Below are 16,370 nucleotides of genomic sequence, written 5' to 3'. Positions count from 1 at the left end.
TTTATGTCATAGGTGGTAGATCGTATTTTCTGGCATTTTTCTGATTTTTTTTTTTTTTCATATCTTACAGAAAGTTTAATGCTTATATTTGGAGACTGGAGTTGTTATGGGTGTGTGTACACCTCTTTTTTTAAAGGCAAATTGATTGGTTCTAACTCAAACAATATTATCTGGTGGTTTTGAATATGAATAAAGTAAAGTTTGCTGTCGAAACTACAATGGAGGAAATAGTTTTATGCAGAACCAGTTCCTCAAGCTTAAGTGAACGTTATTGATGCAGTTGTGGAATGAAAAGCTGTGTTTGTAATAATCTTGTCCAACTTCAGAAACGTTTTTGCATGTGAAATAAGTGTTTGAAATTCAGGCTAACTCAGTCATGTAATCATAGGAAGTAATTCTCCTAACAATAAGAATAATATAGCAATATAATTGGTGTTGTTAATAACCTGAAATGGACAGAAATATCCTAACTATTCATCTTAATATTTCTCATTTGATTTAGTATGTAACGCAATACAACAGAGACCTCAGCCAACGAGCCAAACCTAAGTCCGATTCAGTTGCATCTCCTTTTCGTGATCTTCAGCAATTGGATCAAGAAAAAAAGGTTATGTATAAGATTAGACCAATTTCACCTGTTCCTCAACCTTTGTCTGAGACATCAAGCAGAATTGAGTTGAAAGAAATGAAGTCAGCTGCCGAAACTGAAGACTCAGTCACACCAGTAAGAGCAGAATCCAAAGAAGACAGACAGTGGAAAGAAATGAAGCTGCGGCTGGATGATTTGCCAGGAATTTTGGCACGCTTGTCCAAAATTAAACTTACAGGTACTACTGGTCATTTTTTCACTTCTGTGCAGCCTGTATGATATTAGAGTTCTTTAGCATGTTACTGGTACTGTGTAGGTTTTTGTGTGATAATTCCCACTTTACTGACCTAAAGTGCCTGGGTCAGTTCCATCAAGTGTGTGCAGGGAAAAATTGTTTTATGGAAGCATGTAATAGTTTTCCCATAGTCCTTGCTCCCAGTGAGGAGGAGCTTGCGTCTATCATCAGTTAGCTTTTGGGAATCATAAGCAAGCGTTAGTACAGAAAACACAGTGAAACTGGATTAGGAAGTGAATTTACAAGTGTTGTATTAAGTATTTAAAGTCATCTTGCTTAAGTTTACCATTGTTCTGGCTTATTTACTTACCTTTCACTTTAGTACTGCTTATTGCGAAATCAGTATTAAAGTACCAACAGAAGATAATCTGAATAATGTCACATCTTATAAAGAAAAATGTTTGAGTGTGACCAGTTAAATTTTTAAAATCAGGTATAATTTACTTTTCTAGTCAATCATAGCGTTGTATCTTCAAACCAGCAACTTGCCTTGCAGCCTAACTACGTTTTCCCTTATTCTAGTCGTAATACTTAGTGTCTATAAATTACTTCTTTGCCAACAGGTAGTGCTATATATACTTTCATGTCTAAGGAAACTCTAATGATCTGACCAAAGCCTTACATTTTGTCTGTATCAGGGCCAAGAACAGAAATATAATTTCTCAAGTCCCTACTATGGTGCGCTCTCCAGTGGGTGAAATAAATTCTTGATACTTCAAGATTCAAAGTTCTTTGATTCAAAGAACTGTTGTTCTTTGCCATAACAATTTGTTATAATAAAAATCCTGAATTCAGTTTACTTTTTGAAACTTTTTGTCTTGTGATATATACACTTTCGTTGTTTGTTTCTCCATGGAAAAATTGTACCGATCTCATACAGTGTACAATGGTCATTTGAATTTTTCTGTAATAAAAAGCCTTGTAGTTATCGGTGTTGATGAGACACCTCATGTTTTGGACTTGGCAAAACTGACCTTGTCTGTATGTCCAAATGTTGTTCCTCGTTATTTTTAAAAAACCTCAAGGCATTTATTTTGTGCTGGTAAAGAGTTGGCTTAGTAGACGAGGGATGAAGCATGTCTTTTGATACTTTATCATGTCATTTTTGCGTATTAGCTTTGTTAATTTCAAATTTAGGTTTATAAAACTCTTACTGGCACATTCAGCAGTTATCAGAATTATCGTATTTCAAATTTGCAACAGCTTTGTGGCACATACAGCCTCAACTCTTGCCTCCTCTTTCTTTCTGCATCATACATGTCTTGCCCTTTTTCTCACTCATGTTGTTCAGTTTTAGTAATATTTTCTTTCTGTTGGGTGCATCATGGATAACTTCTAAGTGCTATATGAACAATTAGCTCTTCTGGCATATTTTCAATTAGGTGATTTTATATAAGTGGCTCTTTTATGTGAACTTGAAAGCTGTGCTAGTTATTGGAGTAGAATTAAATTTAAAAATCTCAATAGGTCGAGAAATTAGAAGTTAAAATGCAATGATTAAGTGACCTTCTTAAAAGAGGGAGAGGATGAACCGTTGTTGCTGATATTCTCAGTTAGTACACAGCAGAGTATTACTGGTGCCCCTCCAAATGGGAGTTTCAAGACCTGCAGCAAGATGGAAGTGTGTCTTTTTCTGGAGCAATTAATTTTATGTGATGCTTTTGTTGTGTGGCCTCACTGTTGCTACCAGGCTTTTCAACAGCTTCTAGAAAGCACTTGTTTTACTGCAAAAGGTGATGTTAACAGGCAAGGAAGTACCACTCTGGTTTGAATATAGGGTGTTCCTTGCAACAATGGTTATAGAATTTCATTTGCTTCACAATTGTCTATTGTTTTGTATGAGTCTTTGTTTTGAGATGTGCTGTTCTTGATCCAAGGTAGGTGTAGTAAACTTTGTACCTGTTGAGAAGGTAAAGAGAGAGAGAAAAAACCTTAACCTCTCTTCTTATGATCTTTATGTATTTGGTGGGGTACATGATCTGGGCTGGGGAGATTTATTTGAAAGTAGAAAGTGTAAAAGATTGAGTTGGATGAAGAGCAGTTTGTAGGTCTGTTGTTGGTCTCTGTTGGTCATAGGATAGCGTAGGAGATGAGCAGGAAAAATATTGGGTGTAGTGTGTGGAGGAAGGAAACAGAATTAGCTTTTTTCCAACTTGTGTAACAGTTTAGACAAATTATATATTCTGTAAAGAATATGGGGGTGTAGTTCTTTGATTTTATTTTTTTTTAAAGACAAATAAATTCTCCGAGGCCAGTTTTTAAGTTACAAATGACACACAACTCAATTTGTTTCACCCATGAAGTTCTGATAGATCTCACATCCTGTGTGGGTTTTTTTTGCAGACTCTTTATTTATACTTTTTAGGGTATGAAATAACAAAAAAACAAACTCTGCATTATGCTAAAATGGGACTTCCTTATGCCCTTTGCTTTTCCCGCTGCCGAAGTAAAGAGAATGTTTGTTTGTATTCTGAACTGTAATTCACCTTTGAAAGGAAATGAGTTTAGCTATTACCATCCCCTCCTGCTTCATGTAAACTGCAGCTCTTGTTCCTCTGCCATTAGCAGCACTGCCTTACCAACAGGAAAAGGTTTTTGTTTATATTCTTTTGCCATAGAAAACAATTAGGGAACTTTTATTTACGTGTCGCATAATCTACCTTTTTGTGTTCGGTTTCCATCCTTCCCCTTCTCTGTGGTGTTCTCTGTTGGCTGCTGTCTGACCAGCTGTATCTTACCAGCCGGGCGCTTGGAAAGCTAATGCATCTGTCTGGTTAAGGTTTCGGAATTATAAATGTCATTGTTTTCAACTGTGTCCCAAAGTTCACGTGTAGCTGAAAATAGAAGAGAGAGATGTGAAGGTATAGTAATAGGAGGAAATTCTAGTAATTTATAATGCAAACACATTAAGAATTTCAGGTTGTCTCATCTTCTTAAATTTAACTTCAAGTTTACAGTTAAGTGTTGTTTTCCCCAGTCATCACAGATGAAAACTAAGTTGAGCTATGTGCAAAACGCAGGAAAATTAAACTTCAGTTCTTAATTTGGGGGAAGTGTGATGAAGGCACGATATGAAAAATGCTGTGTAATCTCATTAGATATTTCTCGATGGTTTTGGGAGCACTTTCTCATTGTTGCTCTTGTAGTAAAGGATGTCTTGCACATCGGTCTTTTGGTGAGGACAACCAGCTAGATGTATAGCAGCCTATGTAGCACCTGTCTGAGAAGTGGATGTATCAACGTGGGTCAGATGTAAACTTCACTGCGAATTTCTAAACATCTGTAGAATTTTTAATCTAATTTGCAAGCTCATTGAGGAAGGGGCTGTGTCATTAGCATATCTGTCTCTACTGTGCCTGGAAGAATTGAGTCCTGACTCCAGGCTACCCTGACACAGATCTCCTTTAGACAAGAGCCCATATGTTTCAAACATTTCTCTACCTTTCCTTTATCCTGTATTATAATATACTACAGTTACCATTTTTATTTGTCTTCACAAACATATTAATTTGTGTATAAAGCTTCCTTTTCATTCACAATTGTGTATTAACTAGTTATTGTTTACCCAGAGATCATGTGCAAAGTCACAGTCTCTCCCCTGAAGTCTGTCTATTTTTTTATGGCATCTCATTGCGAAGCACTTTTACCTTCCGACTCTTCAAAGGTGTTTTAGAGTTTTGGTAGTGGTTTTTTTTCAAAGTATATTTTAATAGTCTATTAAAGCATGGTGAACATTGCTTTTCTGTGCTGATTCCTGAAGACTTGTTTCAGATCTCACCAGAGTGGCTTCTGCACTTGGTATCTTGCTTTGGTTCAGCGTGTGCAGTATCCATGCAGAATCATGGGGACCTCAAAGGGACACTTCAGGAAGTCATCTAATCTATTTTCCCCCAAGGCAGGATCACCTTTAGGTGTATCATTCCTGACTTGATGTTGCTTTGTCCGTTCTTAAAACCAACCAGCAAATATACAGCTTCCCTGGGCAGTCTGCAGCAGTGTGTTACTGCCCTTATTACTGAGAAGTGTCTCTGTGTGTCTAACAGAAACCCTCCTTTGCTTCATTTTAAGTATGTTACTAGTTCATCAAACACTAAGAAGTCTGGAAACATTCTCAAAGTAAGCTTATGTTTTGCTGTGTTTCTCTCATTGAGGATGTGAGATGTTGTTTGGTTATATCCAGCTCTGGGAGAGTTCAACCCAGTATCCTGTTAATGTTACGTAAGAAGAGTTGAGAGTAAATTATCTCTGGTTTTGTAATGGTCTATACCTTAGAGCTAAAACAGGCCAGCCTGAGGTGTTTACACCTCTGTAAATCTGGAGTAATTAGTCATCTTTAGTAGAGTCATTCCAGGGTTTACCGTGGGCAGATCAGAATCAAGCCAATTGTGCTTTTTCCTAATCAGAGTGTATGTGCGTGTTATGAACAGAATCACAAGACTGATATAGCCAATTTTCTGAGGAGGCCTGTAATTTTGTTTGATGTTTATTTTTAAGGTAAAGACATATCATTTTAATGCCATCTGATCATTATTAGCTCCTTCCACAGGCAGAAGGGTATGGACATTCTCCAATCAGGTGCCAAAATTCTTTTAAAGACAGGATTGGAAGCATCTATGCTTTAGTTTTCAAATCCTTTTTAAAATATGTGAATCTTGACACAGAGAAAACATGTTTCATAAATTGAAACAGGGGAGGTTCTGGCTTGACATAAGGAAAAAAAAAAGTTTTGCCATGAGGACAGTCAAACTTTGGAGCAGATTGCCCAGAGATGATGTGAAATTTCCATCCTTGGAGCTGACAAAGCCCTAAGGGACCAGGCCTGAATTCAGCATTGACCCTGCTTTGAGCAGGAGGTTGGACTTGACAACCACCTGAGATCCCTTCCAATGTGAATTACTCTGTGTTGTTGCTAGACAATGTGAGACAAAAACCTAGGAGTAAAGCCTACCAGCTACAAAATTGTGCATGGTTTCTATGTCGTGGACTTAGTAACCTACATTTAAGATTTGCAAAGTGGACAAATATGATAAATTATGAGCATTTTCAGTTTTGGAGACTAAACCAGCATTTTTCCATATGTCCCACTTTAAAAAAAAATAATCCTGTCTTGTTTACTAGAAAACAGCTGGCATTTGTTGGATGTATTGCTTACATATGAATCTGTGTCTGTGTGTTAGCGATCCTCTAGCACAAAAGTGTTGAACTGGAAATCAGAAACCTGAGACCTTTGCTACTGACCTGCGACGTGACCATGAACACCCTGCTTCATCTCTGTGTCCGTTGTGTTTGTAAAATGAAGATGATGGATATCCAGCTTTGCGTAATGACTCTTGAGTGTTACCCAACTGCTACATAATGGGGCAACAATGACTAAATAAGGTGCCTGTGTTGTGTTCATAGGCTAAAAATCTGGTAACAGCCGCTGTAGTAAAAAAAATCCATTTGCTTTAGTGGAGTTCCAGTACATTTCCACTTCATTCTGAAATAATGGCATTTTTTATGGCATCTATTCTTGAAATGGTAACTTCAATATAGCCAGAAACTTTGACAAAGACTTATCACTATTTGTTGTTTAGATTATTACTAGTCTACATTTATTCTCAGTTTTAAATATATTTCATACGCCTGTCAAAGTAGTTCTCATCTTGTGGTTATTAAAATAGTAACTGTTATCCTATCAAAGAAACAAAGCTTAATAGTGGTAGCTTTCTGGCAATTTGTTTTCCATGCCACAAGGAAAACTAATGAAATAAAAAGAAACTATTATTACAGTTTATTTTTTGCAAAGCATTTTAAAATTGTTCAATAGTGATAACATCTTTTACCCTGTGTTCTGTTTGTAATATTGGACTTGAATTTTATATTACATGATGCAAAGACTTATTTCAAATTATTGTCCCAATTTTAAGCTTGCTTCAGGAGTTTGGCCTTTGTTAGTGTGCAGGTTATAATCTGCAACGAAATTTAGATATGCCTATACCCAACCAAATCTAAGTTTGTCAAGGAAACATCAGTCAGATGTGTAGCACTAATGCTGATGCTACGTGTAGCTTTCCAGAAATCAGAGTCTGAAAACTCTGGAAGGAAAATTCCGTCAGCTTTTGGAATGCTGGTTTCCTTTAAGGAGTATAGAAATGTGTGGTGGAAGAGTGAAATTGTTTCTTAAATTAAAGTAGAAATGCATTTGCTTTTGTCGTTCCACATGTACTGATAGATCATCAGTACAGGAGTAGAAAGGAAATCTGAAGCTGAATTGGTTTGCTTTTGTTTTGGCTCGGCTACTTTTTAATAGGAGGTAAACAAAATATGGCATAGTGATTCACATGCTATAAATACAAATACAGGGATTTATAAAGGCAGGTCATGTTACAATGAGGCTGAAGAGGGATGTAAAGAATACTGTAAACTGTAGACTTTTTGAATGTGGTTTTATGCTGGAAACAGCATAATTCGCTTTTCTTGTCACTAATCCATTAGCATTTTCTTTTTCATTTATATTGAAATTGGAGATGAATGTCCCTTGTTAATTTTTGTTAAAGCTAAAGATGTTTAAAAGATCGAAAATTAGATTTAGGCTGAGATCATAAGTTTAAGTCCTGGCTCCTTTTTGAAGAGCATATATAATGCCAACTCTCATCAACAAATCTTGAAAGGATCAATTCCATCTATTATGCAATAAGGTGAAGTTAATTTGGCCCCTAAAGCACTAAACTAACAGGGATTAAAAAACAAACAGTGTCAATGACCTCATTCCCTTGATGTGATCTCAATTAAATATACTTTTCCTCCATGAGGAAAGTAGAAGAGAAAATGATTGCTTCCACAGTAAAAGAAAATAAACTTCCCAATCCAAAGGGAACATTTTCTTATTTACTCTTAACGTGCTGCATTTGAATTGCTGGGCGATGAGACAAGCGGGGAATGCCTCGTGTTCAGAGCACTGCCCAAACGACTAAAAATACCTGTTTCAGCGGGATAAGTGAGAGGATGTACTACAACCTTTTTTTAATGAGATCCTGATAAGTCACACTGAAATGACTGGCTGAAATTAATCTGGAGAAATCAATGGGGACTTTAATTAGTGCTGCAGCTGTACAGTATTAGAATTTCTTTGAGGTCAGTGTAATGGTAATGTTACACTGACTGTTTGCCAATCTGCTCCACCTTTCTTCTTCAGTAAATGAGTTGGTGTTTTCCCATAATAAATTGGTGTAAAGTGCTCTCTAAGATAAGTTTTAATTAAATTCTTGTCTAGAAGTGAACGTGTGATTTATTATGCAAAAAAAATGAATGTAATCACTCTTAGAAATGCAAACGCCACTGTTTTGCTGTCATCGTTTCAGTGTATTTTTTAACTCTATCAGTTGTAAACCAATGCATTTCTTATATTCTTGTGCGCTCTACTAAGAAGGATCTAAGAGTTTGGAAACCAAGATGCTGTTGGATTTATATCATAAATGGGGTTCAGTCTTTCAGAAATGATCAGTACCTGCATGTCTGCGTGGGGTTACAGAATCTGTGGTTATTTCACAGCTTCTCAGAGGGGCAAGGCTTCTTTGTAGCTTCACTGGATTTTAGAAGCAGCTGAAGGGGCTGCAGAGAGAGCCAGGTGCTGCCTTTGGGGATGCTGTCGGGGGGAATCAAAGCCAGGGGACTTACCCTGGTGTCAGGCAGAGACCCCAACACAGCGCACTCGCAGCCAGCCTGTGTGACAGCCATCTGCACGACGTCCTGTGAACCATCAGAGGGCTAAATAATTAACGTTTATAATAATATTATGTACATTTATTATAATAATATTCAGTTGCCAATGGATTTTAATACTTGAAGGAAAGTTTTGATGAGCAGCAAGTTTTCTTCACTGTCTTTTTAGGATTAAATCCTAAGGTTCTTATGCAGGCACAGTTTTAAAAATTAGCACTTTGCATGTGCAACCTTGCTGGCAGATCTCTGCCGTGACATTGAGTTTTTCATCTCCAGTAACACTGCTTAGTAGATAATCCAGGTATTTTCAGTCAGCAAAGGTTATTTATTTGTCATTTAACTTCAGACAAACAGGAGATTTTGTAGGAATCAGAAAGATAAGAACATTTACGTTCTTTGATTTGAGCTAGCTGAGGTCTGGGAACATGTAATTACATGCAAAATAGTATTGAAATACTTTCTGGTTAGTAACTATTAATTTTAGGTTGTAACGTTCGAGATCGTGAACAAGATATTCAGTAAATGTGCTGAGTTTTATAGTAGAAGAAATTTTTCATGTCATATTATTTCTTGCCAAAAGTGGGGTTCGTAAGACCTGTTATTTGGGTAATTGCTATATGAGGATTGAGACTTGGGTAACTGTCATTTTAAGGCTGTGATTTGCAGTGCTGTACTGAAGTTATAATTCTAGATGACAAAGCTGAAATGGATTTTTATTAATACGCTCAAATTTTGAGGCCTTTAAATGTTGCCAGGCCCGTGTGATGACGTGGTTGTACCTTCTGCCTGAAGTGGGCATGTCAGATGGGAACAGTGTGAGCAGATACTTGTACAGTGAAGTTATTGGCTTCACCAGCTGTAGCCTCCATGCCCTGAGCCTCCTTTTGACTTTCTGCACTGCTTAAGCTCCTGCTATAATTTGATATAATGCATATCTCTCAGTTCAGAATTTTTTTTTGCTGTTTTTCTTCCATGTTAGACTTTTCAATGGCATTGGAATTACTGGGACAAGTGTATCTCATGTACATGTTGCTTGAGGCAGTAGATGCTGTAGCAAATCCATAAAACAGGGAAAAAAGAGGCATAATTTTTATTCTCGCCTCTTCTACTAATGTGCTGATGCTTTTGGGTTTCTCATTTAGTCCCTGGCAGCTCTCCTCATCTTTGCCTTCGTTATGTAGAGTATTAGTATTAATTGTACTCAGTTCCTGGAGCTACTTTGATCCATAAAAGTAGTAAAAAGTTAATCTGTACAAGGGTTCTTACAGGATTTAAAAACCTTAATTCTAGTGCTGTGTAGAAGTGAGATGGTTTCTTGTTGGTGCCTTGAACTGTACTCTCGCTGTGTTGCAGCTCTGGTTGTGAGCACCGCGTCTGCTGGCTTTGCCATGGCCCCGGTCCCTTTTGACCTGACCTGTTTCCTGCTCGCCTCCCTCGGAACCGGGCTTGCGTCCTGTGCTGCCAACTCCATCAATCAGGTCAGTCCAGCTCTTCATCTGTACTGCAAACTGGTGTTGTCCTGGCTTCTGAAATGCTGCCAAGGAGTCTAAATGGGTGACTGGGAGTGCTGTGCCTTCAGCTGCTGCACGAGCTCTGAGCCACTAAAATTGACACCGCGAAAGGAATATAAGTCTGAGAATTAAAGTACAGTTGCTAGGCACAGTGTGTTTATTCAGAATTGAGCTGATGAGGTTTTAAGCCTCCCAATAATAATGTTTATCTTGATAATACCAAGCCTGGGTCACTGAAAATGACATAGGAAGAACTGCGTAATTGGGGTATAAAAATAGCCATCAGGGCTCCAGCCTCACAGGCCTGATTGTGTTGCTGTATGACCTTGTCGGATCTGTTTAAAGAATGGCTCAGAGCACCTTTCTAAACGTCTTTAATGGGACTGAGGTGGGGTTTGTGTGCTTCTGTTCAGGCTGGAATCATGGTAGCTCTTACACATCTACAAAACGTACTGAAAATCTCTGTCGTGTGGTAGCTGTTTCATGCCGGAGATGTTCCAGATGCCTGAACTCGAGCTTCCTTGCATGTGTGAGCATGCCTGTGGGGCTTGATGCTGATCTCTCAGCTCTCCTGGAATCCAGCTGTGAAGCAAAGTTGCTGTTAGGCTCTTCCTAAGTCCCAAAGGAGAGCCTAACTAGTGCACAGGTAACACTTGTGGTGTTGAGCACAGTTACAAAGCCTAGTAGCCACGGTCACTTTCGGTTGTAAATATGGCCTGGAGAAAGAAGTGGCAGTGGCAGTGCCACCTTTGATAGCACTTTTTGGTTCCAGCAATCATCTGGGAGATGGGGGGGGCTGAGTCCTGGGACCCTGCTAATGGAACACGGCGTGGAGGTTTCCTGTGATCTACGTCCTGGAGTCACCTTGACTGAGCTGGGCTCTTTGCTGTTTACACCTTGTAACACCTCAGTTGGAGGCACCCAATGTGCTTTTGGAGTTTGCACCCCTAAGCACGCATTTTGCTCAGACTGAAGTACAGGTTTTACTGTTTGTTTTCACTGAGCTTAAAATTGGGGTAGGCAGCTAACTTTGTGTCTGTTTTCTCTGCAAAATAGGAAGGGTGCTGCATGATTTTTAGTTGCCTGGAAATATTTAGGTAGCCCACCTAACTTGAAAACACTTAGGTAGCCTTGAAAAATAACTTTAAGAAAGCCACACTATTTTCTGAAGCGTGACTCCCTTTTCCTCCCTTTTTTCCTTTACTACAGTTTTTTTTTTAATATTAAAAATTCATTTTGTGACTTATCAATCCTTCTAAATATTTACTGTCATATTTGCTTTCACCTTTGGTGTGGATACTACTAGACTAAGAGGAGAATTAATTATTTCTTGTTTAGAGACTGCTGTGCAACTTGTCTTTCTTGAGATTTTGATAGATCTTCCTAGAGATTATATTCACACACAAATAACTGTTTTTCTTTGCCTTCAGCTTCCATGTATTGCTCTGTGGTGTATTTTGTCTCAAAAGTAGCCACTTTTTAAACTCTTGGAAGTCACTTTTTAAAATTTGCTTCTTACAATCTTGAGATACTTGGGAGTACCAGGAATCCTGATCCATAATTTGGAGTTTGACGCTTTTGAGGCTTGCTGGGATGGGAAAGGAGAGTCAGGAGTGCAATAACTTTGTGCTTGGGCTCATAATTCCCCACTTACTCACTGCTATCTCACCATAGGAACCGCTGTTAACATGCCCTTAAATAGAGAAGCTTACTCCAGCCTCACAAAGTGTAAAACTCTTTCAGAGTCTCAGCTGAATGCTTTAAGTTTGCACACTTGCTTGTGTTGAGCAACTTCGCTGTGTAGACAGACCTTCAAGGCAACTACTCTTATTAGGGGAAAAAACCAAGCAGAGTTGGTAACGAAGCAAAGGAAAAGAAAGAGCTGTGGTCTATGCCCTTGTTTATCAATAGATGCTTTCAGTCGATGAGTGTCCCTTTCCTGGTGCTGCTGCTGTGTCTGAACTGGCTGGGAATTTAATTTTTGATACATACTGTAAGCTTGGGTATCTGTCTCGACCTTTGGGAAGGAGCACATTTGACTTGGAACTTCCTTTATTGCTACTTCGCTCTGTCCATCGCTCCCCGTGCTCCTCTTCTCTGGCAGCTCATGACTCATGTTTCCCTTGGTGCTCCTTGCTATCCCTTAAGGACCTTTTTATATGATAACTGTCTTTCCGCTTCCCATATTGCTATAAATCTGGACATCTTTAAGGGCAACTCGTCTTTCCCACCCCTCATTTCCCTGATAAATCTGTGTTCGCAATTTACAGTCCTTAAATATGTCGTGGGAAGGTAAAGTGTCGATTGTGTAAGATTCTTCCCTGTGATTTAGGACAGGATGTGAGGAGCCTGGTCCTGTGAAATTGTAATAGAGATTGTGTAATGTTTGTGGAAGTATTGATACAAACTTTTAACTGTTAAAATTCTGTGGTTTGAGGTTTTTTTCCTTTTCTTGACCACTTCATTTTAGCACTCTGGTAGGGTCTGAGGCCAGTTTACTCCCATTGAATTAAGTTGAATTAACTGTTTAAGTTGAATTAACTGCTGGGGAGGGAGCCAGGACAGAGACCAAGAAGTCACAGTTAGTTTCTTTATGAAGGTTGTCTAAAATAATCTTTTTATTATCACTTCCTCTCTTGATTTCAGATGGCTGTATGTCATACTTGGAACATTTATTTCCTAACCCCAAGACCTAGAAAGTTACAAAAATTTGCCGGAGTGGAGGTTCTTGCCCCACTTTCACTGTCTGTAACAAGAAAATAATAATAAAAAAATTATGCAAGTTGGCAACATTGTATTTTTCCGTTGTTTGTAGAAGTAGAATCTGGATATTTATCAACCAAAGGCATGTATTTACAAACAAGTTTCACAACCCGTAATTCTAACTTCTGGCTGTACTTTCCGAAGCAAGTAGAAATAATGTATTTTTATGACAATTCAGTGAAATTGGATAACTCTTTTTAAGAAGGTGATGACTTTTTTTTTTTTTTTGTGAAATGACAGCGAAAAGGTTGTGTTTGAAAATATCCTGGAAAATACAGACAAAAAGTGCTTGGGCTTGCATTGGGGGAAACGTGTAGAAAATGTCAGGAGCAGTATCTTGGAATAATGTATGTTAGACAGTAGTTTGATTGATAGAAACAATCTCTCAGGCTGGTAGAAAATGTTATGAGTTCTGGGGGTCTGGATAAATATCGGAGGGACCTTGGGTTTTCCTGTAGAGTGTGTTGGGGCTGTGGGCTATAAGGGAGTAAACTCCTGCTGGAAGGTGCCAAAGAAAAGATAGTGTTTTATTTCTCTGGTCCTCTACCAGCAGTTCTGCCTCTGCCTCACTCCTTCGTATCACAATACTTCAGAGTTGTACTTCACACCTCATCTAGCATTTTAGTGGCACACTAATCCAGTGCTCCCTGGTTCTCTTCCACATCACGCAACACTGCGTTATATCCTTTAGCCCTTCAGTATTGTACTACAACATGTCACCACTTTTCAGTCCCACCTGCTAAAACTGCTTTCCTCTTTTTTTAAACTCTTTTTCTAATGGCACTCTTTCTTTATTCCATCATTGAAGTAACTTAAAATTATTTTGGACAGGTGTTCTTTATTGGTGTTCTATCTTTTAAAAATAATCAATATTTTACAGTGGTTTTTAATTAAAAAAAAAAAATCGCTTAATGCATTTACCAAAGAATAGACTGAGACACATTTTTACTGTAACATTACTAAGCTAGCCAAAACCACGGGAAAAATCTCATTAGAAGAGATCAGTCTTATTAATTGCAGTTATGGTAAGGAAATGGAAATATGTTCTGGGGTTTCATCTTGTAAACACTGCATGTTAATCTTGAATAAAACAAGTAATTATTCCTAGCATATAACTTTTTTTATACTGTCCACTTTCCTGACTCTTTCAGCCTTGTATATTGGTATGGATACACAAGAAGGTATTTTACCTTAGTGTTGTTCTGTACAAGTGGCAAAAAAGAATAATCAAAACATTGGTTTTCCGATTGGTGAAGACCAATTTTGTAAGGTATTTTTTCCCATACTATGCTCATGCTGCCATAGAAATGGAGTGGGAGAAAATGATACTAAGCTGATCATCTTCTGCTTTTTCATAGCTCTGGTTTTTGATGATTTTTGAAAGCTGCCTCAGGTTTCAAGGAGCAGTCTTACATTTATATTACGGAGAAAACATGCCATTTTTGAGACTTCTGAGATACTAGCCTCTGATTTATGGAGAAGGAGATAAAACATGAAGAGATGTTTACAACGCAATACATGTCATTAAAATGTTAAGGAATCACATGCACGTTTTATATGTCAGGTACATTCTTCTGTAACTGCAGCACGGTTAAAAAGTGGGAGAGAGCTACGCAGATGAAAGCAGGATGTTTAAAACGGTTTGAATTTAGTAACCGAGAGATAAAACGATGTGGTTGGATTTGACTGATGCTACCTTGAGCAGGAAGCAGACTGGACTGAATATCTAGCTGAAGTTAGCTGAAAATAAAAAATATAGTAAATATGTTCAACATAATGAGAGAACCAATGTAGGACCAGTTAACATCCCCGTCCCTTCAGGGTCTGATCCGATGGCTGCGTTTTGCTCTTAATGTCGTCCTCTCCTGACAGTGATGATCCTTAGACGTGTAGCTGTAATGGGCGGGAAGGATGGGTTTGGTGATAAAATAATGGGGTAAAATCCAGGATCTGAGTTCAGTTGCTGGCTCGCAGACCCTCTGTGTGATCTTTGGTATTAGGACAAACTGTGATGGTCGTTTGGATACTGCAGTGATGGGCACCAGGCTAAAGTCAAGATAAAGCTGCCTCTCCTCCGGCTTTTAATCTACTTACTATCTCTATGGTGCCAGAAGGATAGCTGTAGTCTTCACCATTTATATTTTGCTTTTCTGTAATGACTTGATTGACTAGTACTAACAAAACAACCTAAAAAATGCTAAAAAATTAATATTCCTACCTAGATAAGCAAATATTCCCCTGTTTTCCAGAGAAAGGTCAACTGAAGCTTACAAATGTAGTAGCATTTTGAAATCTTCATTATGCCTCTGTTGCCTGCAGATGAGGCTGTGGTTTGCTATAGTGATGGTCTCAGGTCAACATTTTTACATTTGTTCTTGCAAATATGGGTTAATCAGCAAGACTCCAGGAAATAAAACAGGCAAATTGATCTAATTTGTACTGTAATGGCCAAGCAACAGTCGTCAGCTGGAGTCATGCTGATGTGCCTGTATTCCTGTGCTCAGTCATAACGAGTCGATGTTTGTTGTGTATGAGTAATTTTCTGAACTACCTGATGTTTAAGGTCATGTAATGGAATGAAAGGACTTGGACAAAGTAAGTTTGAGGGTTTTTGAATTTTGAATTAAATGTTGTGAAAGAATGTGTGGCGCTGATTGTCACAAGTCCAGCACCTTGTTCCTCTCTCAAGATATATTGGCTGTAATTGTTTTGGCTTGCTGGACCACTAAAAACTGTAATTCATTTTTCAAGGAGGGAAAAAAACCCATGAGGAATTAGTTATACTGAACACCTGCGTTGTGGGGAGGAGGAAGGCGGTTGGGAAATGTGCCACCAGCTTCCATGGCAGAGCGGAGTCTTCTCCCTATCAACTCCACATTTTGTTTCAGGGTTGTCAGGCAGTAGCGATGATGATTTTATGTGAATGAGACACAGTGGCTGAAATAGTTTTTAAGTATTAACTCAACCCGTCTTTCCCCTGTTGCTCCCCTCCCCATCAAACAGCTTTTGTGAGTGAGAGGGAACCTGGGAGGTTTGTATGTGGTTGGGTCCCACCGATCTTGTGAGCACGGAGTTTTTGTACTTGTATCTTCTTTTGTTTCTGCAAGTTTTATAAATATTATGGTTTTAGCTTGATCAGAGGCCCTGCAATACTACTTGTTTCTCAGTTTCCCCATCTGAGAGATGTTTAATGCAGGGTTTTTGATCGTAGAAGTAAAAATGGTTCGTATTGGACTATTAGACCCCAAGTAAACTGTTTGCTTTCTGTGGCTGTGAAAAATAATGTAAAGTGGTGTGACGTTAGCAATAGTGTCCCTTTCAGAGAGCGCTGCTGTGGTTTCTGAGCCAATCTAGAGACAAATCTGTTAAAAGGATTGAAGCAATAGAAAAAAATAAAACAAGGGTTAAACTAGTGTGCAGAAAGTGGTGGTTAGTGATAGATGCTTGGATTATTGACGAAATGGAAAAGAAAAATAGCAGGAGTCTGACAGTCCCTCAGACCCCTTCC

The 16,370-nt window shown here is 38.4% G+C and overlaps 1 protein-coding gene across 1 annotated transcript in view; it reads left to right on the top strand.

Annotated features, from left to right (window-relative positions):
• The window catches only part of COX10 (cytochrome c oxidase assembly factor heme A:farnesyltransferase COX10), a 106,145-nt gene that overhangs the window by 1,999 nt on the left and 87,776 nt on the right, over nt 1–16,370 (top strand). The window contains exons 3-4 of the mRNA XM_068413197.1: nt 503–827; nt 9,942–10,066. Of these exons, the coding sequence (XP_068269298.1) occupies nt 503–827; nt 9,942–10,066 (450 nt within the window). The remainder of the gene's footprint in view (nt 1–502; nt 828–9,941; nt 10,067–16,370) is intronic.

Source organism: Nyctibius grandis, chromosome 15 (assembly GCF_013368605.1).
Source record: "Nyctibius grandis isolate bNycGra1 chromosome 15, bNycGra1.pri, whole genome shotgun sequence".
Taxonomy (NCBI): Eukaryota; Metazoa; Chordata; class Aves; order Nyctibiiformes; family Nyctibiidae; genus Nyctibius; species Nyctibius grandis.
Note: the sequence above shows the minus strand (reverse complement) of the source record. Positions and strands in the feature narration are given on the sequence as shown.